This window comes from Castor canadensis, chromosome 1, assembly GCF_047511655.1.
Source record: "Castor canadensis chromosome 1, mCasCan1.hap1v2, whole genome shotgun sequence".
Classification (NCBI taxonomy): Eukaryota; Metazoa; Chordata; class Mammalia; order Rodentia; family Castoridae; genus Castor; species Castor canadensis.
The window spans coordinates 12,718,870-12,743,784 of NC_133386.1; the positions used below are offsets into that span (position 1 = coordinate 12,718,870).

The following is a 24,915-nucleotide window of genomic DNA, read 5'->3' on the forward strand; positions in this document are numbered from 1 at the left end:
TTAAGGTAGCAACCTTCCTAGAGATTCCTGAGTCACATTAACTGAGTACTCTACCTTAAGGGCAAGCTCAACCCCATTAAAGTGCTATGAACTGACAGCACTCACCCAGACCAGTGAGTAACAAAAACCAACTTGATTTTTAATTTCCCATTTTGATGGTATTGGGGTTGAACTTAGGACATTGCTCTTACTAGGCAAGTACTCTACCAGTAGAGCCATGTCCCCAGTCCTTTTTTAGTATGTTTATTAGATACAGTCTCATGCTTTTGCTGGGCTAGCCATAGACTGTGATCCTCCTACTCTGCTTCCTGAGAAGCTGTGATTACAGGTGTGTAATTGGCTTATTATCTTTTTCCCAGGCTAGCCTAGAACAGTGATCCTTCTGTCTCCTATAATTTGGCTTCTTAGTCAAGTAAGGAATAAATCACCTTGGCATACATAGTCCAGTAGGAAGAACATTGGATTTGAAATGAGGATACATAGGTCTGAGCACTGTGTCTGTGATCTTAGCCAAGTGGCTGAGCCTCAATTTCCATAACCATAAAGAAATGATTATATTACCACTAAAAATTACCAGTAAAATAAAATAAATGGTAATAGAAATGAATGTTAGTTTTAAAGCATTATAATCATTGCCAATATTTGTTGACTGTTTACTTTGTACTAGGCATTGCCCTAAGCATCTTATTTGGATTTTCTCATTTAATTTTAGTTTAATAATAAACTTATGAGATGCAAATTATAACTTCTTTTGTGGATGAACAAACTATGATGCATGGAGGTTAAATAACTTGCTCAGAAATAATAGTGGTCAGCAATTTGAGCAGATGGCTGAGTAGGAAGTTCCAAGGGTCTGTCTTCCCCACCTAGGTAACAATTGCACTGGCAGAACCTGTCTTAGGTAAATATTTTGGAACTTTGGAATATATTGAAGGCTTGCATCTTCTGGAGGAACATTGGACAGTTAACTACGATTAATTTTGGCCAGTTTCAGATCTTAGCTGACCCTCAGCCTGTCAGCAGGCAGTATATGATTTGTGGGAGAACCATGCACATAGCTTGTAAGAGCTAAGGTAGGCAATAAATCCCACCCTATAAACATCACAATGTGTGTTCTGATACAGAGGGCAGACACAGAGGCAGGTAGCCATGTATCCCCTACACCCCAATGTTGCAAACCCCTTTTACTAGAGCTGAAGCAACTTTCAGATGATTTAAAGGGCCAGAAGTTTACCCTCCAACTTTATTCATTTTTATTTTTTACTCCCTCCCCCTTTTTGGGAGTCAAACACTGAAGATTACAACATTCAAAAACAACTACATAACCAGAAAAAAAAATCATTATTCATGCCCAGGTTGCAAGCTCAGAAAAGACCTTAAATTTATATCTCAGGCTGATCCTTGTCACAAAGACAACATGAAATAATCAAAACTAAAATAAAACAAAAGCAAATAGTGGTAAGTGCCAGGGAAGGGAAAAATCTGATTTCCAGAGTTACCATATTTTCATAGTTAAATCAGATTTTCTTCAACAAAAATAATCACAAAGCACACAAAGAAATAAGAAAGTATGGCCTATTTAAAAGAAAAATAAGAGACTTGTTCTTTTTCTTACTCTAGAGATGACCTACTTTCAGTCTATTGAAAGTGTATTTCTTTCATAATAAACTTTACTATCACTTTCACTAAAAAATGATGATGGTACAAGAACTATTGTTATATGTGGAAAAAGAAAATGATGTATGATCAAAATGGAAATATCGATGTAGACACAGAAAGCAAAAAGGAAATTCTAGAGCTGAAAATTATAATAACTGAAATGAAAAATTTACAAGAGGGATTCCAGAGGGCATATTTAAGTAGATTGAAGAATCAGTGGACTTGATGACAATACAATTGAAAGTATTGAGTCTGCAGAGCAAAAAGAAAAAAGAATGACAAAAACTGAGCAGAGCCTGAGATATCTGTGGGTTGCAATCAAGTGGGCCAACATATACATTCTGAGAGCTCAAGAATGAGAGAGAGAAAAAGAGATTATTTGAAGAAATGATGGCTGAAAACTTCCTACATTTGGTAAAGACATGAACACAAGTGACCAAGGAGTTAATTAATCTTATGTAGAATGAATTCAAAGAGACCCACATAATAAAACGGTTGAAAGACAAAGACAAAGAAAACGTGGAAAGAAGGAAGAGAGAAGAAACTTGTCACATAGAAGGATTGAGCTTCTCTGCAAGTTTCCCATCAGAAACATTAGAAGTCTAAAGACAGTGAGTTGACATATTTAAAAGCCAAAAGGAAAAAAAAGGCACCTAAGAATTGGCAAAGTCCCTTTGAATGTGAGGGAGAAATTTAAACATTCCCTGATAAACAAAAACTGGGGGAATTTCATCATAAAGGCAGTTTTTCAGGTTGGAATGAAAGGAAAATAGACAATGACACTGGGCCATGGGGAGAAGTGTAGATATTAAACACAGGCAGTTTTAAGAGCTAGTATTACTATAACAATAGTTTATAATTCTCCTTTTTTGTTTTCTGTATGAGTTATTAGAATGATACATTAAAATTTATTAGCCTAACTCTAGTATTATTGTAGCTTTATACTTTGTTTTCTACATAATTTAAGAGACTAAGGCATTAAAGATTATTATCATAAAAAATAGAAATTCTATATAGATCTGTAATTAGTAATGTAAAAATTTGGCAAAAAAGATAAAACCCTCAATCTGATGGTTTTATTTGTGAATTTTACAAAACATCTAATGGTGACTTAATATTAATCTGTCTCAGAATTTTCTGAAGTACTGAAGAGGAGAGAAAACTTCCTAACTCATTTTGTAAGGCTACAGTTGCCTTGACATTAAAACCAGACAAAGATACTGCAAGAAAAGAAAGTTACAACCAATGACCCATATGAGAAACTGATGCAAAAATCATTCACAGAATACTGTCAAACTGAATTCTTCAGCATATTGGCTTTTTTTTTGGTGGCACTGGGGTTTGAACTCAGGGCCTCACTTGCTCCAGGCACTCTACCACTTAAGTCACTCCACCAGCCCTAATGTATCAGCATATTAAAAGGATTATGCATCATGATCTAGTTGGATTTATTACAGAAATGCAAGTATGGTTCAATACACAAAAATTGATTAGCATAATATGCATGAACAGAATGAAGGGAAAATGTGATAATCCTATTTGATGTAGAAAAATCATTTGACAAAATTTAACATACTTCATGAACACACAACATAGCAAGAAGAGAGGGAAACCACCTAAACACATTGAAAGCTCCTCAGCAAACATCATACTTAATGGTGAAAGCTTTTCTTTTAAAATCAGGAATAAGGCAAGGATGTCTATTTTTTGCATTTTGAATCAACATAGTATGTGAAGTCCTTCCCAGAGCAAACAGGCAAAATAAAATAAAATAAAATTCATCCAAATTGGAAATAAAGAAGTAACATTTTCTGAATACAGATTATAGGATCTAATATGTAGAAAATCTTAAATATTCCACAAAACTGTTAAGACTAACAAATTTAGCAAAATAATAGGGTACTAAGTTAATATGCATCATTAAGTTGAATTCCAATACATTGAACAGCTGAAAAAGAAACTAGAGAAACTTTCCATCAATGATAGCATTAAAAAGAATATATTAGGAATTAACTTAACCAAGAATGGGAAAGTCTTGTACTACAACACATTGTTGAGAAAAACTAAAAAAGACATAAATAAATGGGAAGATATCCCATGTTCATGGATTGGTGATATAATATTGTTAAGTGCTGGCCCTACTCAAAGTGAACTTTAGATCCAGGCAATATTTATTCTAACCTGAGTGAATTTGTGCAGAAATAGTCAAATTCATCCTAAAATTCATATGAAATTTCCAGGGGCTTAGAATAGCCAAAATAATCTTGATAAAGAACAACAAAACCGGAGGATTTATAATTCTTGATTTCAAAACTTACTTTACAGAATTAGTAACAAAAATAGCATGGTACTGGCATGAATAAAGATGAATGGCTAGAGTAAAATATATGGCCAAAATAATTTTCAAAAAAAGTGCCAAGACCTTTCAAAATGTGACAGTCTTCACAATAACTTATATTGGAAAATTGGATATTTATGTACAAAAGAATGAATTTGAACCTTTAATTATGATAGACAAAAGACAACTGAAAATGGATGAAATACTTAAATATAGCAGCTAAAACCATAAAACTTTTAGCAGAGTACATAGAGCAAAAGATAAAACATTGGATATTCATTCACTGGATATAACACCAAAGACACACGCAACAAAATAAAAAAATAACAAATTATACTACAAAAAAATGAAAAACGTGTGCACTAAAGGACATTAGCAAAGAGTGAAAGCACAATCTATATAATGGAATAAAATATTTGCACATTATGTATTTGACAATGGGTTAATCTCCAGAATCTGTGAACTCCTAAATGCAATAGTACAAAACACACAGACTATTTCAAAGATAGACAAAAAACTGAATGTATTTTTCTCCAAAGGAAAAAATATGAATGACCAAAAAAAGCAAATGAAAAGATACTAATTAGAGATATGCAAATCTCTAAACAGAACCAGAGAGTTGTTGTGAGGATGTGGGGAAAATAAGAACCATATGCACTGTGGAAATTAGTTCCTATAAAAATGTAAAAATAGGATTGCCATACAATGTGGATTTGCACTTCTTAGTACACATAAAAGCAATGAAAGAAATACATGTATATCCATGATCATAGAAGCGTTATTCATAACTATTAACTCATACAGATTATCTGAGTCCATCAATGATGAATAGATGAAGAAAATGTGGTTCAGAGACACAGTGAATATCGTTACCTCACCCCTGTTAGAATAGCCATCATCAGCAACACCACCAACAACAGGTGTTGGCGAGGATGCGGGGAAAAAGGAACCCTCTTACACTGTTGGTGGGAATGTAGACTAGTACAACCACTCTGGAAAAAAATTTGGAGTCTATTTAAAAAGCTGGACATCGATCTACCATTTGATCCAGCAATACCACTCTTGGGGATATACCCAAAAGACTGTTACTCCAGAGGCACCTGCACATCCATGTTTATTGCGGCACTATTCACAATATCCAAGTTATGGAAACAGCCAAGATGCCCCACCACTGACGAATGGATTAAGAAAATGTGGTATCTATACACAATGGAATTTTATGCAGCCATGAAGAAGAACGAAATGTTATCATTCGCTGGTAAATGGATGGAATTGGAGAACATCATTCTGAGTGAGGTTAGCCTGGTCCAAAAGACCAAAAATTGTATGTTCTTCCTCATATGTGGACATTAGATCAAGGGCAAACACAACAAGGGGATTGGACTATGAGCACATGATAAAAGCGAGAGCACACAAGGAAGGGGTGAGGATAGGTAAGACACCTAAAAAACTAGCTAGCATTTGTTGCCCTTAACGCAGAGAGACTAAAGCAGATACCTTAAAAGCAACTGAGGCCAATAGGAAAAGGGGAACAGGTACTAGAGAAAAGGTTAGATCAAAAAGAATTAACCTAGAAGGTAACACCCACGCACAGGAAATCAATGTGAGTCAATGCCCTGTATAGCTATCCTTATCTCAACCAGCAAAAACACTTGTTCCTTCCTATTATTGCTTATACTCTCTCTACAACAAAATTAGAGATAAGGGCAAAATAGTTTCTGCTGGGTATTGAGAGGGGGGAGAAGGAGGGGGCGGAGTGGGTGGTAAGGGAGGGGGGTGGGGGCAGCGGGGAGAAATGAACCAAGCCTTGTATGCACATATGAATAATAAAAGAAAAATGAAAAAAAAAAGAGGAAGGAAATTTGACATGTACTGTAATGTAGATGAAGCTTGAAGGCATTGTACTAAGTGACCTAAGTCAATTACTAAAAGGTAAATTCTGCATGATCCCACTCATGTGAGGTATCTAGATTAGTCAAAGTCACAGCAACAGAAGGGGAAGGGGAGAATAGAGAAGTATTGTTTGATGGTATAGAGTTTCAACTTTGGAAGATGTGAGTCTGGAGATGGATGGTGGTAATGATTGCACAATGATATGAATGTACTTAGAACCACCAAATTGTACAATTAGAGTAAAATGATTAACAACAGCAGAGGAAGAATTTACATCTGTATCTGTTGGCTATAAAGTGTGCACTCTTCACTCTTACACCTCAATGATTGCAGTGCTGCAGTGCATGCATTGTGGAGCATGAGCTACCTACCTGCATGGTAAGTTTTGTAAGGTGTAGTTAAGGTTTACAAACTCTCCAACCTACATTGGTATAAATTGATGCTCACAAATCTCTACTATAGTTGAGACAACTATGATATCTGTCCCTAATTTAAAGCAAAGAAAACTGAGGTTTAGGACAATTTTCAAAAACAAAAACATCTAGCATTGCACATTGAAATACCTGGTGTTTGTTGCTATGCAATCAAAATATCTGTATAACTAAGATTTGTTTCATTTGTGGTTTTGTGTGTTTGTGTATATGTGTGTCTTGAAGTTATAACCTTGCACAGTGCTAGATAATAGCATAACATGGCAGAGAGAATTAAATACCAGTAATATAATTAGAGGAGTTGAAATTGGAATAAAAATGTTCTCATTTCTGGTAAATTTTACCAAAAAGATTTAATTAAGATCCATGAAGATTTAAGTTACAATCCCATTTGTCAAACTCTTCATAAGCATTCTCTACCTATCCCTTTTAATGTACCATATTACCCTCTTATATCTAAGTATTTTGGCATTTGATTAATACCTGAAATTGCAGCTTTCCAAAATCTTTTAAGTCCAATTGAAGGAAAAATAAAGGCAATGCAATTTAGTTCCTGTGGATCTTGACTTATATGGAATTATGTATTTATGATGACTGTTTTCCATTCAAGAATCATGCAATTCCCTACAAGTTAAATATCATGCTGACCAGGATTTTTCTAGGAAACAGAAAACAGATTATTGAAACTTTTTTCCTTAAGTATTTTCAGGCAGAGAGATTTTTTGGAAGGTATTTTCCTTCCCCCCATAGAGAACTCAATAACCAGCAATTTGGCAAAGCAAGTAAGGCCCATTAAAGGCTGAAATTTTACCCTCATGGTACAGTACGTGTTATTAAATCAATACAGAGCTGTCTTCCAGCTTCGAATGAACTCATTTGACACTAACAACATTTTCAGTCACAAAACAAAGTATGTAACTATATTTTAACAGAAAAACTCCAAAGATGACCATGATTTATATTTTACCAGAAAAACTTTCTGATGTAATATTTTATTGTCTTTCAGTATCATCTACTATTTTTGAAACTCCCCCTTTTAAATTTCATATTATTAATTGTGGTTTTCTTCATTATACCTTTGTACATTTATTTCAAAAAGCTGAATGCTGAACTATATCAAAGTTATAATATAAATAACTATTAGCATGTACAGGCAACTGTCAGACCAGCTTGGTATATTTATTATCCTAAGACTGTGACTAAAATTATGTATTTCTCAACTTCTCCTGGTTAAAGATAAAAATTTTCTTAGACAGTATATATACAATAAAGCATCTTAAGACTTATGGTACAAATTTTCATGAAATATGTATTTTCATAGTTACTTTGGTTTGCCATGAAATCTTCTTAGTATCAATACCAAGTCAGCATACATTCATGGAATACCGTGTTGAATTTTATTTTTAGTAGGTGTAGAAGCATATACCCATGTTGAGAGGATTATTTAAACTACATTTTTAGGTGGCAGGGATATTGCAGTTGTTAAAAAGTGTGTTTCATTACATGGAGAACGCTCAAGAAAAAATTAAATTTTCTTCTCTGGGTCATCTGCCTGACCTATTCTGCCACACAGTTTGTCTCTGATGGTGACAGGATGTTATTTGTTTAGAGTTACCACAAATTAGACTATTTAACTGTTAGTTTCCAGAAACAAATATTAATGTCTCTCCAAACAACCTATTGTTATCTGTTTTCCAGAAACAAACTTAATCCATTGTTAAATGTATTTGGATTTCTAAATTTTACTACCAGTTTTCCAGATAGTGGGATTTCAGTACATTTCCTTTGGTGGTATTGGAGCTTGAACTCAGGACCTTGTACATGCCAGATGCTGTACCACTTGAGCCATGCCTCCAGTCCTAGTAAATTACATTGCCAGTATATTTTCTGCTTTGTCAGTAGGATTTCCTTTTCTTGTGCTAAGCTTTGCACATTTAGGTTTTTGTGAAATGGTTGGTACACATTAGAGGCTCGACACCTCTGTAGTCACCCAGTGGAACTTCTTCCATGATGCATTGCCTCTCCTATGAGTCTGGATTCTCTGGTCACACATTATCTAGTGAAATCTTTCTTACCATTTTCTGGGAGGAATCCCACTCTTAATTTTCTGTGGTTATGGCCATAGCCATCTCAACTTCCTTCCCCTGTGAGGCATAATGTCACTGATTTTTCAGAGGAAAATTTGTAACTAAAAATTCTTTCAAGGAGTTTTCTTGTGATATTTCTCTCTCTCTCTCTCTCTCTCTCTCTCTCTCTCTCTCTCTCTCTCTGTGTGTGTGTGTGTGTGTGTGTGTGTGTGATGCTCCCAATTGGTTTATTTTCTTTAATTTTCTTCATTCTGCCTTAGTTCCTTTCTTATGGTGGTTTCAGCTGGTTTAAGATTTCTATATTCATCCTTGTAGAGAGAATATATCATCCATATTCAAGTTCTTTTTTTTCTTCTTTAACTCTACCCTTCCCATGCATGACTTCACCTTAGTGTGACCAGTGTTTCATAATATTGCTGTATTTGTAGTAAGTCTATATTCCACATATGAGAGAGAACATGTGGTTTTGGCCTCCTGAGTCTGGCTAACTTCACTTAAGTTGATGTTCTCCAGTTCCATCCATTTATCTGTGAATGACAAAATTTCATTCTTCTTTGTGTCTGAGTAAAATTCCATTGTATATAAATGCCACATTTTCTTAGTCTATTCATCAGTAGTGGGACATCTTGGCTGTTTCCATAGCATCGCTATTGTAATAGTACTGCAATAAACATGGGTAAAATGAAACTCCCTGTATAGCTACTTTACCTCAAACAAGCAAAAATGTCAAGTTTTTCTTTTTCTCTTTTCCCTTCTGCAAAATTGGAGAACAGGAGGGCAGAACAGGTCCTACCCAGGGAGGAGAGTTGGCACCAGCGGGTAGGGGAGGAGGCAGGGAAAGGATGTAGGACAGTGAATACAGTGCACAAAATGTGTACACATGCAAATAAATGCAAAAATGACACCTGTTGAAACTATTCCAGGAATCAGGGGAGGGGGAATAAAGGGGAGTAGTGGAAGGGATGAATTCAAATATGATATATTTGATACATTGCAAGAACCCTTGTAAATGCCACAATGTACCCCCATCTAGCTCAACAACAAAGGAAAAAACTAAGTAAAATGTCTTATTAAAGCTCAGTTGCTATAAATTTTAGGCTTTTGCCTAAATTTTTTTGTTACCCTCATTTTTAAAAGATATCATAGTACACAGTTTAAGTTAATAGATCCTTCCCCAATATTTAAAAATTTATAAGTACTTTAAATTCAAATAAATTTCAAATGCATAAAAAACCCAGTTCTATCAATGTCAGTTTTCAGTTTACCATATTGATGTAATAAAGCAGGATTCTGTTTACATAAAATACCATTTACTCGACTCAACCTCCAAGGCATGGGATGTGGAATGAATTGGAATAGTCTGTGGGAGGTATTAGCCTGAAATTTGAAAGGGCTGGATTTCCATACTTTTCATAAGTGACCTCTTCAGCCATTTGAGAAGGAAAAAAAGAGTTATGGGTAAAACTTTGAGTGAGAATGGAGTATGTCTGATACTGGTATTAGTTTGCTGTATTTAGGCTCTCTGGAGAAACATTGGCATGCATGGTTGCTTCAACTCGGCAGTGATCCAGCCACCTTGCCCCAGCCTGTCCATCTGGTGTTTTGCTCAGTATAGAGACAAGGACATGGTGTATAATGGCTTCTTTCTTTAATTTAAATTAGGTGCATGCATTAGCAAAATCCTTGAGGTAAGTTGTTTCTCTTCTTCAAGAATGGTTGTTTCTCAGATTCTTGCAGATTTAATTCTTCCAGATTTATTTTTTGTCAGTCACTATGATCTCCTTATAGCCCCTCTCCCATTAGGATTCCTTGGGAGAATGAAGCAGGAGAAGGAAAAGGCAGAGATTGCATGGACTCAGGTTATCCCCTCAATATGAATGTGGAAAATAACCCTGGAAAATATCTTTGTCTCCAAAACAAACAATAGCTAGCCTTTCTCTAGGACTTTTACTCTTGAGAAATCCTGGCTTCTTTTATCCATTAACTCGAGAAAAACATGGATCTAAATATTGTTATTTTCACAGGTCAGGAATGAGACATTGAAATTGAAGGTCTGAAATAAATATGATATTAACATAGTATTATAATCAATCCAGGAAACTGAAACAGGCCTGCTGCTTATATCCCATGACCATTAGTTGTCCTGTGGGATTCTGGATACAAGTGTGGAAAGGAAAAAAAGTCTCCGTCTATAAGGAGCTTACATTCTGCAAACTAGAAATTTCCAAATAAAAAAATAAAAATAAATAAATAAACAAATAAAAAGAATTCACTGATGTAACAGGAAATAATAGCTCCAAAAAGCCCAACTAGATATACAGCTCTCATCAGGAGCCTCGCATGGTGACTGTCTCCTGATTTCTTTATTGGCATGAATTATTAGCATCCACTGGTCAGGGAATGTGAAATGATGCTGTGGGGATATGAGAATACCTTTATGTCATAAGTAAATGTTTGTTATTAGAAGTTCTAGAAAAAGTTAGTGGATTCTATTTTTCCAGGATGAAAAGCAGACTCAATTAGAGACATAGATTCAGTTAGCTTGAGACAAAAGGTTAATTCAAAATGTCACAGCCAAATATGAAGAAAAACCTCAAGATTTATACTTATGAAGAGGAGACAAATCTATTTTCTTCATTCTCATTTCTTTGTAGCACAGTAGATCAATAAAGAAAAAGTCACGAACAGGTTACTTGTTAGGGCACCTTCTGGGAAGTGAGATATAGAATTTCAGACAATATTCCTGGCATCTGTCCATATGAACTCTCAATGTCTGGCTTGCAAATTTCTCCTTGGGGCAATTAAAGTAGCAGTTTTGAAAAACCTAAGGTTCAGGGTAGGATAGATCTTAATTCAACTATTAGTTCTATCATCTATTAGCTGGACAAATTTGGGCATACTACTTAACCAATTTTCTGATCTTTGGAAGCTGGAAAATACTAGCACTTTCCTCAAATGGTTGGTGTAAAGAAGAAAAATTTAAATCATAGGGTACTGATGGATTGTTAGCGTAGAGTCTGACATGTAGTAATTTCCAATACATGTTAGTGACGGTGATGCTAATCATGGGTTTGAAATTTAGTAAGACAGACATTATTCTCCAAGACAGGGACGATGTTCTGTTTTGTCCATGTTTATTCACCTTAAGAATATGGGCTGAATGTAGTGGAAATATTATGTTCTCATGTATGAAAATGAAAAAAATGAGACCAGTTGCAACTATTCCAGGAATGGGGGGAGGAGGGAAGAAAGGAGAATGAGGGAAGGGGTGAGTTCAACTATGATGTATTATAGGAACTTTTGTAAATGTCACAATGTACTCCCACTACAACAATAAAATAAAAAAAAGAATACGGGTCTAGATTAACTGTTTGTATTTGCTAAAGTGATTCTTTTGCTTTGATTTTACTAACATTGCTCATATGTGCTATTTATCACTGATGAATCCTGACCTGTGATTGTTCTGAAAACACAACTGTTCTCAAAGGCTTCTTTGATCAATTACCTTTTCAATTCAATAACTTCATCTGTTTCAATGAGAATGCCACCAATACATTTTGCTTTGAATATCAACTTAATGTCAAACAGTTGTGTGAACAAGACATGGCAATTGTACAGAAGTATGACTTTGTCATCATACTAGGGTTAGAATAATTTTTAATGGAATAGAAGACAGATATCTTTATGGAAAATATGCTTCAAAGGTGCTTAAAACCAAGGGTGTATAAAGGATTTGGTAATTTATTCATGTACTCTTACTTTGAATTTTTAAATTACTGAGAAAAATAATTGTGTGGAAATGGTCACTGGCATGATTCATGTGTTTAATTTATACTTTGGGCTTTGAATGATGTAACTACATCTTGTAGAAAGGCGATATGTTTACCTGTATGCAGTCAATTTCTCCTTTGTTAATGACAGTACTCCTTTTTAAAAGGTGACATTATCATTATACACTAAATTACAAAAAACTGATTAAATAATATTAAAAGGAAGAAAGTTATTATTTTATCATCTTTGCAAAAAGCAGACATTTCAAGTCTGACTTTGATCTTTCTCCTGCCTGTGTTCATGGGACAGAATATTCCTAGTTAGGGTGGTCTTTATTTCAATAGCATGACATACTAGCAAATGTCCTAAAGGAATATTCTTTTTTTCTGTGGTGGCGTGTTTGACCTCAGGGCTTCACGCTTGCAAGGCAGGCGCTCTGCACATGAGCCACTCCCAGCCCCAGAAATAATAAAAAAAGAAAATGATTTTTTAAAATTATTTTTATTCATTTATTCACATGTGCATACATTACTTGGGCCACTTTTCCCCTCTACTCTCCCCACCCCGCCCCACCCCGATTCCAGGCAGAACCTGTTTTGCCCTTCTCCCTAATTTTGTTGAAGAGAAAACATAAGCAACAATAACAAAGACAAAGCATTTTTGCTAGTTGAGTTAAGGATAGCTACACAGAGAGATTTCTAGCATTGCTTCCATGTACAAATGTGTTACATCCCAAGCTGATTCATCTCTAACTGACCTTCTCACTAGTTCCTGATCCCCTTCTCATGTTGACCTCTGTCACTTTAAGGTTTCTGTATTAGTTCCTCTGCAGTGGGGACATCAAACACTTTCATGTTTTGGGTTTCTTACCTATACCCATACCTCCCTTATGTGCTGTCCCCTTATCATGTGACCTAAGTACAACCAGATTCTAGAGACTTGTTTCTTATCCCATGGGTCCAGGGCTCTTACTGTTCTCTTGCTAGATCCTTACTATTTGTAAAACATTTGCAATTTCAACTTTAAGAAAAATATTTATAAGTTGTTGATAGTATTTACTTTCATTCTTTTATGAAAATTAACCAAGGCTTTTTATATTCAGTTTTCTTTATTTTGTCTCTGGTACATACATAATACCTTTAACAAATTTGTGAAGTGGAATAAAGACTTAAATCAGAAGTCACCACTGATGGGCTTGGTGATAGAGGGAGATGAACTGCAATAATTTATTATAATCAACCTTGAAACAGGGTTTTTCTGACAGTGTAGGTCAAAGAACATAAGGTTTATTATATTGACATTTATTAACTGATGAAATGGCTTAATTGTCTTGTACCTTCAAAAAGAGGGAGGGCTGATTGGAGCTTGAAAGAGAGTGCTTTGTACATAGTGCTCAACAAACATGGCAAATATATTTAATCTTTTTTAGCATTTGTTTCAATTTCTTCCCTGATTATACTTACAAAAATTTTATGAAAATCAAATTACTCAATGTAATAAAAAATTTAAGCTGTTGTAAAATTTTAAGGCAGTATCTTCATTATACAAAGACATTCATTAAACTTCCTTTTGTCATTGAAAAGAAAGACTATTTGAAAGATCTCAATTAATGATGTCTGCTTTTAATAGGACCCCTTATTTTAGTGGCCTGAGATTATCAACATCATAAGAAGCAAATTCATGTTTAATTTCATTCAACCCATGTGGTTTTCCTTCTGGAGCTGATGGGGGCTGAGTAAGTATGAAATTATAATGTGGGTAATAATTTCCCTTGTTCTTCTTGGCAAGCACAATCAGGTTCTGATGTTCAGGTTGTACTGCTGGCAACATTTTTCAATTAACATTTAATCCTCCCCCTCAGAAAGCTCAACTTCTCACTGGCACTGAACCTAGCATTTTAGTGGGAAAATGTTCAGAAACAATCAAAGCCTTCCATTCCATTGATCTGTTCCCCACAGCTTCTGTTCTTGGAAGAGCCTTAGTTCTCAGAGGACACCCTAAGCCTCAAGGGAGTTCTTCTCCACTACATTCTGTGCTTGCTTGATTTATAGTTTACTGCCTTGATTTTGGAAGTTGACAGACATTGCTTTGCAAGTTCTGGAAAATTCCATTATGAAGATGTTAGGGGTAGGAAGACACGTAGAATCACTTCATCAAAGTCATGAAGAGGATTTCATATATCCTCAGAATGCCTTGGCCTCCTCTCACATCATTTTTACCAGTTGGACAGCCTGGGTTCTAAAATAAAATTTTATGGGAATAAAATTTTTCAAAGCAACTTTGGAGAACTACAGAAAGGAAGTGTTTAAAATATGAACATGTTATATAAGTCAGAAATAATTAAAAAAAGAAATAGAAAACCAAGAAGTAAGCTTTTGTCTTTGAAATGACGTAAGGAGAGACTGAACTCATTCACTCAGTGTCTGGGTGCATGTGGTGGGTACAGCGTGGCTGGTGTTGCATGCACAGGTGGCTCTGAGGACAGATTTTAAATTTGCTAAGGAGTTAATATGAATATTCAGGAGACAGTTTCAATTTCTCCTGAAAGTTTTCAAATGATTGAAGATGAAAATACTGTGAGAAAGCCTAGAAAATTGTGTGGAATCAAGGTAACCATAAAGTAGATCTGAGGGAGAGAAATTCTTTGGAAATAATAATTTCCCAACATTTAGTCCTTTATCACTGGCTAAGGATGCTAATGAACATCACTGGTCATTTAGGAAAGTACAGGATTGGGGTTTAGAGACATAGAGAGAATCTTGCATCATTGCTCTTGCAATCCAACTTCAACATTAATTTAGAAAAACAACACTGTCTGTCAAAACAAGCTATTGTATCTGTGCCTTTGCTTTGCTATTTTCTTAGAAAAATCACTGCAAGTTGTTTTGAGGTTATTTTAACAAAAAATTCTTTGTCTCTATCTATTAAAAGACATATAATCAAAATTCTCAAAGAAGGTGATATGTTCTTATTTTGTGACCACTGCGAGAATATAAATTTTATTTTGGATGCTCTGTACTAGTGTTTGGCAAATGAAAGTTCTTGGGCCAACATTAGCTCATTACTTCTTTCTATTATATGCCAGGTAAGAATAGTTTTACATATTTAAAAGAGTGAAAAAACAAAGAAAAATATTTTGAGGCATGTAAAAATTCTATGGAAATTCAAACCACAATGTCTACATAAACTTTTATTGGAATGCTATTGCATGCACTTATTTATGTCTTGTCTATAGCTACTTTCAAGCTGTAATGGCAGAGGTGAATCATTATGACAGAGGTGATCTGGTTGCAAAAACCTGAAAGATTTACCTTTTAGCATGTCACAGGAAAGGGTAAGTTGACTGCTCTTCATTTAGTGGGTCTATGTCATGTGAACATCTCCATACAGTAAAATGAGATGAAAGCCTCACGTCACTTAAATCCAAACTTTAGCTAGTGAAAGTATTTTTGGCATAAGATAGGTTTTAATGTTCCAGACTATGTCCATAGTTTGCTTGTGATTTTTAACCAATCTTAGTGTTGGAGGAAGCAGGCAGAATTATAGACCTGGATCCATGACATTGTAGCCAGAGTCCTTTTTAAACATATTATTAAAAACTAGAATAATGATTTTGTTGCTTAAAATTTGCTTCAAAATTAACTCTAAGAATCAAGTAACTGTGATTGTGTAGCTATATATAGTTACTATTTATTTATTTTGAGACAGAGTCTAGCTATGTAGCTCAGGCTGGGCTTGAACTCTTGATCCTCTTGCCAGTCTCCAGAATGCTGTGATTACAGATGTACACCATTACACCCAGCTATAGTTACTGCTTATTAAGTGAATATTTTCTTTCTGTAGTTTAGAGTGCTATTGAAAATAAAGGTGCAGAACTTCAGATAATTGCACTGAACACTAAGTCTCAAATGTAATCTAGACATTTACATACTTGAATCGCATCTCAATTTTATTTAAATTTCTGTCTCTAGAAATATAAGAGAATCAACTTGATTTTTAAGAAGTTTGTTTCTATATTTGAAATATAATGTGCCATATATATTTATAAATTTGTGTGGTGTGACTACATATCTGATGACAGAATTATGAAGAAATCATATGGGAACTCATTTTGTTTTCAAACTATTCCATTTGACTATAATAAATAATAATAAAGACATGAAATTTTTTGATGTTATGAGCCTGCTGTTGTATCTGTTATGGAACATCTATTCCTGATTTTCTTCTTTAGTTGTGTTTTTAATACACTGCCAGATGTTTATATCTGAGGGTTCGGCATCTGTGGATTCAACCAAGTACAAATCATAAATATTTGGAAAAAATTGTATTTGCATTGAACATGTATGGCATAACATCTATTTACATAGCTTTTAAATGTATTAGATATTAAAAGTAATCTAGAGAATAATTAAAGTATACCAGAGGCTGTGTGGAAATTATATGCAAATAATTTGTCATTTTATTGACAGAACTTGAACTATGAGAATTTTGGCATCTGCAGGGGTCCTAGGACCAATCATCTTTGATAGTGTGAGATGACTGCATTTCCTTGAAGACCTTTGTATATACTTTCAGTCTGCATTATTTGAGGATTCTGTATTTGAGGGTTGAGCAATTTTTTAAATACCAAAATAATATTTGTGGGCTTTCATGTTCATTCAAGGGTTATGTCAGTGTATGGAGAGCAGCAAAAAATTGATTTGCTTTTTGTTCAAGTTCCCAGGTGAAGTTAAAGTGGGCAATACTCTGTCTTCTGGGTCTATTTTTTTCATTTTTCCTTTTATGCTTTTTGCTTGTGATTTTGAAGTAGGTTAGATAGGCACAGGTTAAAAGAGGCAAACTGTATGGTGGTTAGATGCTGATACAACTTCAGAGCTGTGTTTTATAACAGGGCATGTGACTGCTCAAACAGCAAAAAACACCACCACCCTCAAAATGGCTGGGATCAAGATGGGTGACCAAGATGGTTGCTACCTGTCCTTTGCTTCATTATAAGGGCACCAGCATATCATGAGCCTTGCAGAATTGCTATTTGCATTTGACACCATGACATATCAAGGAACCTTATATATGCACAGAAAAAGGGAGTCAACCATTCTGGAAAAATCCCAACCCATTCTTGGAACTCCCTGCATTTTCCTCACTCATGAATAATCCCCTCCTCCATTAAAGTCTGCCAATAAGACTGACTATCCAAAATCCTGGATGATGGGTCTCTCTCTTGAGAAGCCTACATTTCTTCTAATGTGTGCACTTTAACTCTGTGCTAAATTTCCAATATTCTACTTAGTCTTATCTTTGAATTCTTTCTCTGATGGTGACAAGAAACTGGAAGAAGTGAGTACCTATCTCAATTTGGTCTCTCTATCTTTTGGATTTCCCCAGCCTTCCCCACCAACAGTAATTTCACTATTTGCAATGGACCCATGAATAGTGCTAAAGTACTTTCAGTTTCCCTAAGTACAAAAAGGAGGCAATATATCTTATAAGAGGGCATGTGTATTAGATAAGCTTTGTGCATGCATGAATTCATGCTTGTATTAGTGACTATGAGTTCAATGATGCTGAATCAACAGTTAGTTTAAAATAAGGTATCTTTAAATTGAAATACCGTTGTAAAGATCAGTTAGAGATGAATCAACATGGGTTGTAACACATGTGTACATGAAAGCAATGCTAGGAATCTGTGTAGCTATCCTTAACTCAACTAGCAAAAATGCTTTGTCTTCCTTGTTATGCTTATGTCTTTTCTTCAACAAAATTAGTGATAAGGGCAGAACAGGTTTTGCCGGAAGTGAGGGGGGAGTGGGGAGAGGGTGGGGCAGGAGGGCAGGGGGGAGAAATGACCCAAACAATGTGAATGTTTATTCACATGTTATTCACATGTGAATAAATGAATAATCAAAAAAAGACAAAAAAATTGAAATACACATGAAACAAATGTATGTATTAATTAGTTGGTCACTATGTTCCAATCAGATGCTCAAAACAACCTAGTCTTATAGTCCTCCTAGAAATAAAGCATCAGCATTTGTACTTCAGAAGTTATAGTGGTGTTATAGAATGCAAGTATCATGGATAATCTCAGTATTAACTGTTTTTTTTAAAATTTCTTTACTCACATTATATGAATAGCAATCCATTTCCTATTCAAAGGAGGTGTCTGTTCATACACATGTATGTATATATATATATATTATTTGAATTTATAATTTGTTGATATAAATCCACCATATTGATTGCTTCCCATGACAAATGATAAAAGCTAAATATGCATGTACAAAGCAGTGAAATAAAGGAATATTCTGAATTAGAATTTACAACTGGATAATATTAGGTTATTTTGAATTGCTGAAAATTTTGAACTACACACAATTTTAAAGGTGTCTAATTTTGTTGGTCAGCTTTGGGTTTTGAATTTCTTAGTAAACAAGAGATAGATGTAGTCTAAGCCTTCAAGGATTATTAAATGACATTTTTTAAGGCCATGAGAAAATGAACAGATTTTTCACAATTGTAGTACATATTTTGGTTTTGGGAGTTCTAGGGGAGAGTGCAAAGAGAAACAGATTTAAATTGAGACTTAAAGCATAAGAGGGATTTTGACAGGAGAAGAGGCAGAAATATGTCAGTGGTAAAATGCAGAGAAGAAAAGGTAAAGAAAAAAGTATAGAAGAGAAAAAAATCTGACACATATTGGAAGACACTGAGTGTATCAGGTTATTTAATCTATTTAACACTTACTAAATTGCACTAATACTTCTTAGTATATATGAAAGGTTACCATTTGTATCACTTCAGGATGCCTACTGCTGCACACTCGTGCATCCCCTCACCAATACGGATGCGAGAATTAATCCCCATTGTGATCTTATTTGGAAGTAGCTTCTCTGGGAGGTGATTAGGTCATGAGAGTAGAGCTCTCATGTTTAGCACTGGTGCTTTTATAGACGAGGTCTCTCGAAGCTTCCTTACCACTTTTGCCAAATGAAGTCACAGGGAGAAGGGAACTGTTGTGATGCAGGGTGCCAGCCCTCACCAGATATAAAATCTTTTGGTAAAGTCTGTGCCACCCAGTTTATGGTATTCTATGATAGCAGTCCAAACAGACTATGATACCTACTTATATACAACTGATAAGCTAACATGATTGAACAAAAAATGTACTTGTTATTATTCTTTCCTGGACAGAAACTTATATCCAGAACAGAATGGTCTCTCTCTCAGTAGAGCCTATCACTTAGTTCAATTGTGTATGAAAGCCCTGAAAAAGAGGTCTCAGCAGAAGAATGTGGTAGGTCCTGACCAAGGGGTCCTCAATAAGTTGGCCTCCAAACTGGAGTTAAGGTTAGGACTACATAGATCACGGTTTCAAGGTTGGAGAAGGGACACAGGTGTCTCCCCTTCCCTTCTTCCCTGTCCTCTTCTGTTTCATTCTTTCTCTAATTCTTGAAGAGATCTTCTTAATGTTACCTTTCAGATATTATTAGTCGTGTTCTGAATTTTGTATTCTGATACTGATGCAGAAAGATAGCTGTTCCACCAAACCTAATCAAATAAACCTTAGTACACCAATTTTTCTTAGTGAGATTAGTTAAGAGTTTTCAGGACAGACAGTAACTAGATTTTTTTTTGTTTTGTTTTTGTTTTTATGATTGTTTTGCTTCCCTGATGGAACAAAGACAACTTGGGACAAACAGTAAAACTGTGTTTGTTACCATTAATGTACATAGCAATAGCAATTATAAAATGTTATAAGAGCAGGTAAAAAAGCCATGTTGTTTGTGAAAAATACTTATATGTAATAAAAATATACATGTGAATATGTGCAAATATACATGTAAATAATCATCACCAAATTCACAATAGTGGTAATGTTGAGTGGTAATTGGAGTAGAAGAGAAACTGAAACTATTTCATATATACATGTATGTGTGCAAGTACAAGCACAGTAATATGTATGTGTACTTTATTAAAATTATACAGAATGGTTTTGGTGTTGGGTATTGAACTCTGGGCTTTCTGCATGTACTCTACCACTGAGCTATACCCACAGAGCCCAACAATCATGAATAATTTTTTAAAAAGGAGACTCATTATATAATTGCATAATTATAATTACTATAGAATCATATTCTAAAATATAAGGTGGTCAATTTTTTAAGGAAGAAGAGACAGAAGAGTTCAGAAAACCCAAAGACAACTTCATGCAAATAACATAAATCTTATGGCCCACAGGGATCCAAAAGTTCCCTATTTTCCAATAGTGCTAAACATTTCATGTACATAGACAAATCTTTACAGGAAAAAATTCATAAGATAAATATGTTAATTAATCCATTAATTTTAATATTTTGGTTAAATATTTTTAGTAAGTGAAACATCTTTTGTGGCTATAACTTTGTGTATTATTTTGATTTTTTCTTTAAGATTCTTAATATATTATCATACTTTAAATGATTACTACTTTTTTGTAATATTTTTTCTTCGTATTTTTCAGAATCTTTGTCATAACTCTTATAGTATTATCCTGCAGACATTTTCTCCTTTAAAACCAAAAATACTTTGAGGTGATGGTTACTTAAAACATTTCTCCCCTTTAACATCTGGATTCTATGTCTTTAGATCAGATGACAATATCTCTTTTCCTCCCTTATATTCCTTACAACAGCATTGTATATGAATTCCACTTAAGATATCGTATTTAATAGTGTTGTTGATGAAGGTACAGTTGATGACAGTACTGGGAGACACAGATCAGAGAAGAATTAATCACAGCAGTTGTAATACCAGTTATTTTGTTGTCGTTGACATTGTCTTCTGAGCCTCATGACTCACTCAATGTACTAAGACATTCTAATAAATACTATTTTAATCTGGCCAGAAAACTACGTGACCGTTTAATAGTATTTCTTGAATATTAAACTGTATAAGAAAGTGAGCTCTTCTCTCCAGTATGTAAGAGACGCAGGAGCAATCATGTCTCTGAGCTGGTGATTTTGTAGTTAAAGCACTATTACCCTGGAGACAGTGAGTTAAATATACACAATTTCTTCAGTTCTTAGATGCTTTCTCACCACTTCATCAGTCACTCAACTGCCTATTTTTCTGTTTCACAGTCACATTCCCAGACAGTTTTCTGGCTTTGGAATTAAACCTCCAATCTGCCACAGGTGAGTGTTTGGGTTGACCTTGCAAGTAGTACTGCATTTTGCCAGAATTTTCAGCACTGAGAATAAAGCACCATATCATGTTCTCGGTGAGATGCAATGTTAGTGGGTTTCTCTAATGAACAAAAGGTGAGAAGTAATGCCTTTAAAACAAACTCATCTGACCAGTAACCCCTTATACACTGGGATAATACCAAGCTACTTTATTTATCAGCTAGTTGCTGCTTAATTGGTTCTTTCTTTATAAACATAAACCAAAGGATAGAGAAATGAGGAAAGGAAATGTGAAGGAGAAATAATAAAAGGAATAAAAGATTGTGCTTCAGAAGGCAGGGTTTCTAGATGTTTTGGTTATTTATGTTTCATACTCTTAAAATCTGAGATTCCATAAATAAATTTGGAGCAGTTTGTTATTCCTGTATTATTACTGCAAGCCAGGCCCACTATGTCACTCTAATAATTAAACTAACTCATATCATGATTTGCCATACTAATAAAGTGTGTTAGCTGAGAGAGATTCAGTGGCATTGAGCTAAGGAGCTATCTGGTTTTGGATAAATAATTTATATTTTCTCTGCCTTGGCTTAGTCATTTAGCATGGATAACCTGTAGTCCCTTTTGGTTGTTTCAGCTTATGAGTCTATGAATTTTTTCACAGAAAAGATAAACATATTTTCCCTTCACCAGGCCAGCTTTTAATTATGGCTTTATTGTCATAGTTCAGAATGAGACCTGGTTCTTATGTCTGATATGAATCCTTGTATTGAATTACAGAAAGTAAATGTTCTCAAAGATAAATTCTTCTGTTGATTTCCTACTTGTATTTTTCCTTCTGTTGTTAGCCTTCCTCTCAATAGATGGTGCTGTTTTCCCAGCGACACCACTGATCTTATTCCTCATCAAAAGATCAGGGAAATTAGCGTTACCCTTTAACAATCATTAATTGAAGAGAGCAGACATATAAGTAGAAAGAATCAATTATAAGCAATTTACAATAACTTGCTAATAAAATTATAGTGGGGAGAATGATTGTTAATTGATTGGTAAATTCCATAAAAACCTGTGATATTTACTGAATAGGTGAGGCAAATATTGCAACCAAACATGAAAATGTCATGTTCACTATGTAATATAACTCCCTAGAGGGAAGAAAAACTCAAACCAGAAGCTATTTTAAAGGGTTAAAATATTTATCAGCTTTAATTAAAGTTATTGTGTAGCATTTCATTGTCACCTGTAGTATTTGAATGTATACATCAATACCACCGTAATCAACATCAGTCTCAACATTGAGAGCTTGCACACTCTGCTAAATTCATCTAGAACATCTAGACTAATTCTAGATGGACCACAAATTCTTTCAAAATAATTTCACTGGATAAAGACCTTAAAAAATCATCTGTTGCAACTTCCTATCTAGTAATTTCTAATGCAGAATTATGCCGTTTTAGTAACTCCTAACTGGTTCCAACTTTTTGGAGGCATTGTAAAACAGTCATGTTCTGCAGCCACCCTGAACCACCCTACCTATTCCAGATGTAGATCTGCAGTTACCAAGTGCAAACTGGCTATGTTTGCCAACACAACTGTCCTGTTTGCTACAACAAAGTAAAACTACTGTGGGGAGATGCCAAGAAAACTTCCTCTGCCTAGTGCGGCCTCAGGATGGAAGTCAGAGTGGGTTCAAGGCTACTATGACAAGGGAGGAGAAGGGGTGGCGGTGTAGAATAGCCTAAACCAGCAGGTGTGAGAAAGTTGGCCAGGTGCATATGTTTAGACAACTGAGAAGACTCAGCTCCTCAATTACAGAAAGCAAAATAGAATTCCTCTCCCGTTGTTCACAACTTACTGTTTCCATAGCTCTTGCAAAGAGCCCGTCTGCAGGGCGCCTTATTAACAAGCCGTCTTAGCTCAGAATAAGAGAGAGATTTAAGACAGCTTTTTTCCCTCTCCTGCCTACACCTTTATAGCCTTTACTAGAGAAACTTCTCTGTTTTGGGGATTTTGGATTCTTTTTCAAGGAAGGGGAAGAAATAGGAAGGTAGTTTTTCACGCACAAACAGCAATCACTGTACCCATGGTCATCTTATCCATCTCCCCTCTCTCATCCTTCCGCCTTGGGGCTTAGGTGTCGCTTTGTCCCCCCCTTTTAGCCGCTGAGCTCCACGCTCGCAGCCCTGGAGCCTTCCTTACCTGATGATCACATACATGACCAGGAAGTTTCCGAAGAGCCCCACCACGCACACGATGGAGTAGAGGGCCATGATGGTGATGGCCGTGATTATGGAAGGACTGCCGGTCGGAGGGCACAGGCTGTCGCTGCCGCCCAGCTCGGTGCGGTTCGGACCGCATGGGTCGGACAAGTTGCCATCTAAGTGGGACAAGTTGACCCAGGAGCTGGGGCTAGGCGCAGGGGAGCAACTTGATCCGGCAAAAGGATCTGTGCAATTGCTGGCATTCGCGCGGACGGCGCTGCTGTCCATGGTGCTGACGGCCTGCGGGAGACCACGATGTGAGGTAACCGAGAGCCCCGGGACTTTTCGGGTTCCACTCGCTTCTGCAGCTTCCTCTCTCGCCGCTGCCACAGCTCCTGCGCTTTCTTACAGAGACCAAGTCTGGAGCAACCGGAGAGGAGCGCCAGGCAGAAGGGGAGAGCTGAGCATCTGACACTGTCCTCTGCTGGTAGCCCCTTCCCACCTTAGTAGTACACAGAGGCCCAGCCCCAACCCCACAACGCTGGACAGAGGGAGGGACCGCTGTGCGGGATCCGGAGGCTGGAGAGGAGGGAGGAGAGAGGAGGGGTGGATTTTGCGCACAGCAATTTAAGGAGTCGGGTTCCTCACTCATTCTCCTCTGTGCAAACACATCTAAAGGGGGCGGGGGACTGAACAAGACAGGGAGTTGAAGAGAAGGGCGGGGAGATACACAGAGTTAGTTTCTCAGCAGCGATGGACCATAAGAAAGGGGGACTAACATCACTCCATCTTTTCCAGAGCCTGTTCTTCTTCTTTTTATCCTTTATAATTTGATGGGAAAGACATTGGCTTGATGTAACCCCAGCATAGTTTCAACCCCAAAGCTCACCTGTCTCTACTGCAATGATTTGGGGGCAGGGGACCCTCCTTTTATAGTCCTACTTACCTCATTTCCCCATATTTGAAAAGAAGAAGTTGTGTTCTTTCAACTCCAACCTTACAAATCTGTCTGAAACAAGAGTGATCCTTTTTTCTGAAAAGTAAATAAACTTTGTGGAGGAAACCATCCCTGTACTACCTGCCTTCCCCAATTTTTCTGAGAGTAGAACTTCCATTTAGATCTGATTTTGCCTTAGGAGGAAGAGGCACAAGAACTGGTTACAAGAAATTAGAGAGTTGTGACATCCAGTAAAACCAACTACAGATAATGTTGAGTTTCCATATTTAAGTCTTGGAATTATTTACTGTTATTTTTTTGTCTTCAGATTTCTTTGATAGGCATATACTTTAGAGAAGAAGGTTGTTAAAACTAAACAAAAATTGCATCCTTTCAGTCTGTTTTTTTGTGTAGAAGTTCCAGGAGGAACTGCA

General features: G+C 35.9%; 1 protein-coding gene across 2 annotated transcripts in view; it reads right to left on the reverse strand.

Moving 5' to 3' along the window:
* Oprm1 (opioid receptor mu 1) overlaps nt 1-24,133 on the reverse strand; it is a 63,602-nt gene extending 39,469 nt beyond the window's left edge. For both annotated transcript variants that reach the window (XM_020185147.2, XM_074072036.1), the window contains exon 1: nt 23,543-24,133. In XM_020185147.2, the coding sequence (XP_020040736.1) occupies nt 23,543-23,832 (290 nt within the window). In that variant the 5' untranslated portion in view covers nt 23,833-24,133. The remainder of the gene's footprint in view (nt 1-23,542) is intronic.
* Nucleotides 24,134-24,915: the final 782 nt, after the last annotated feature.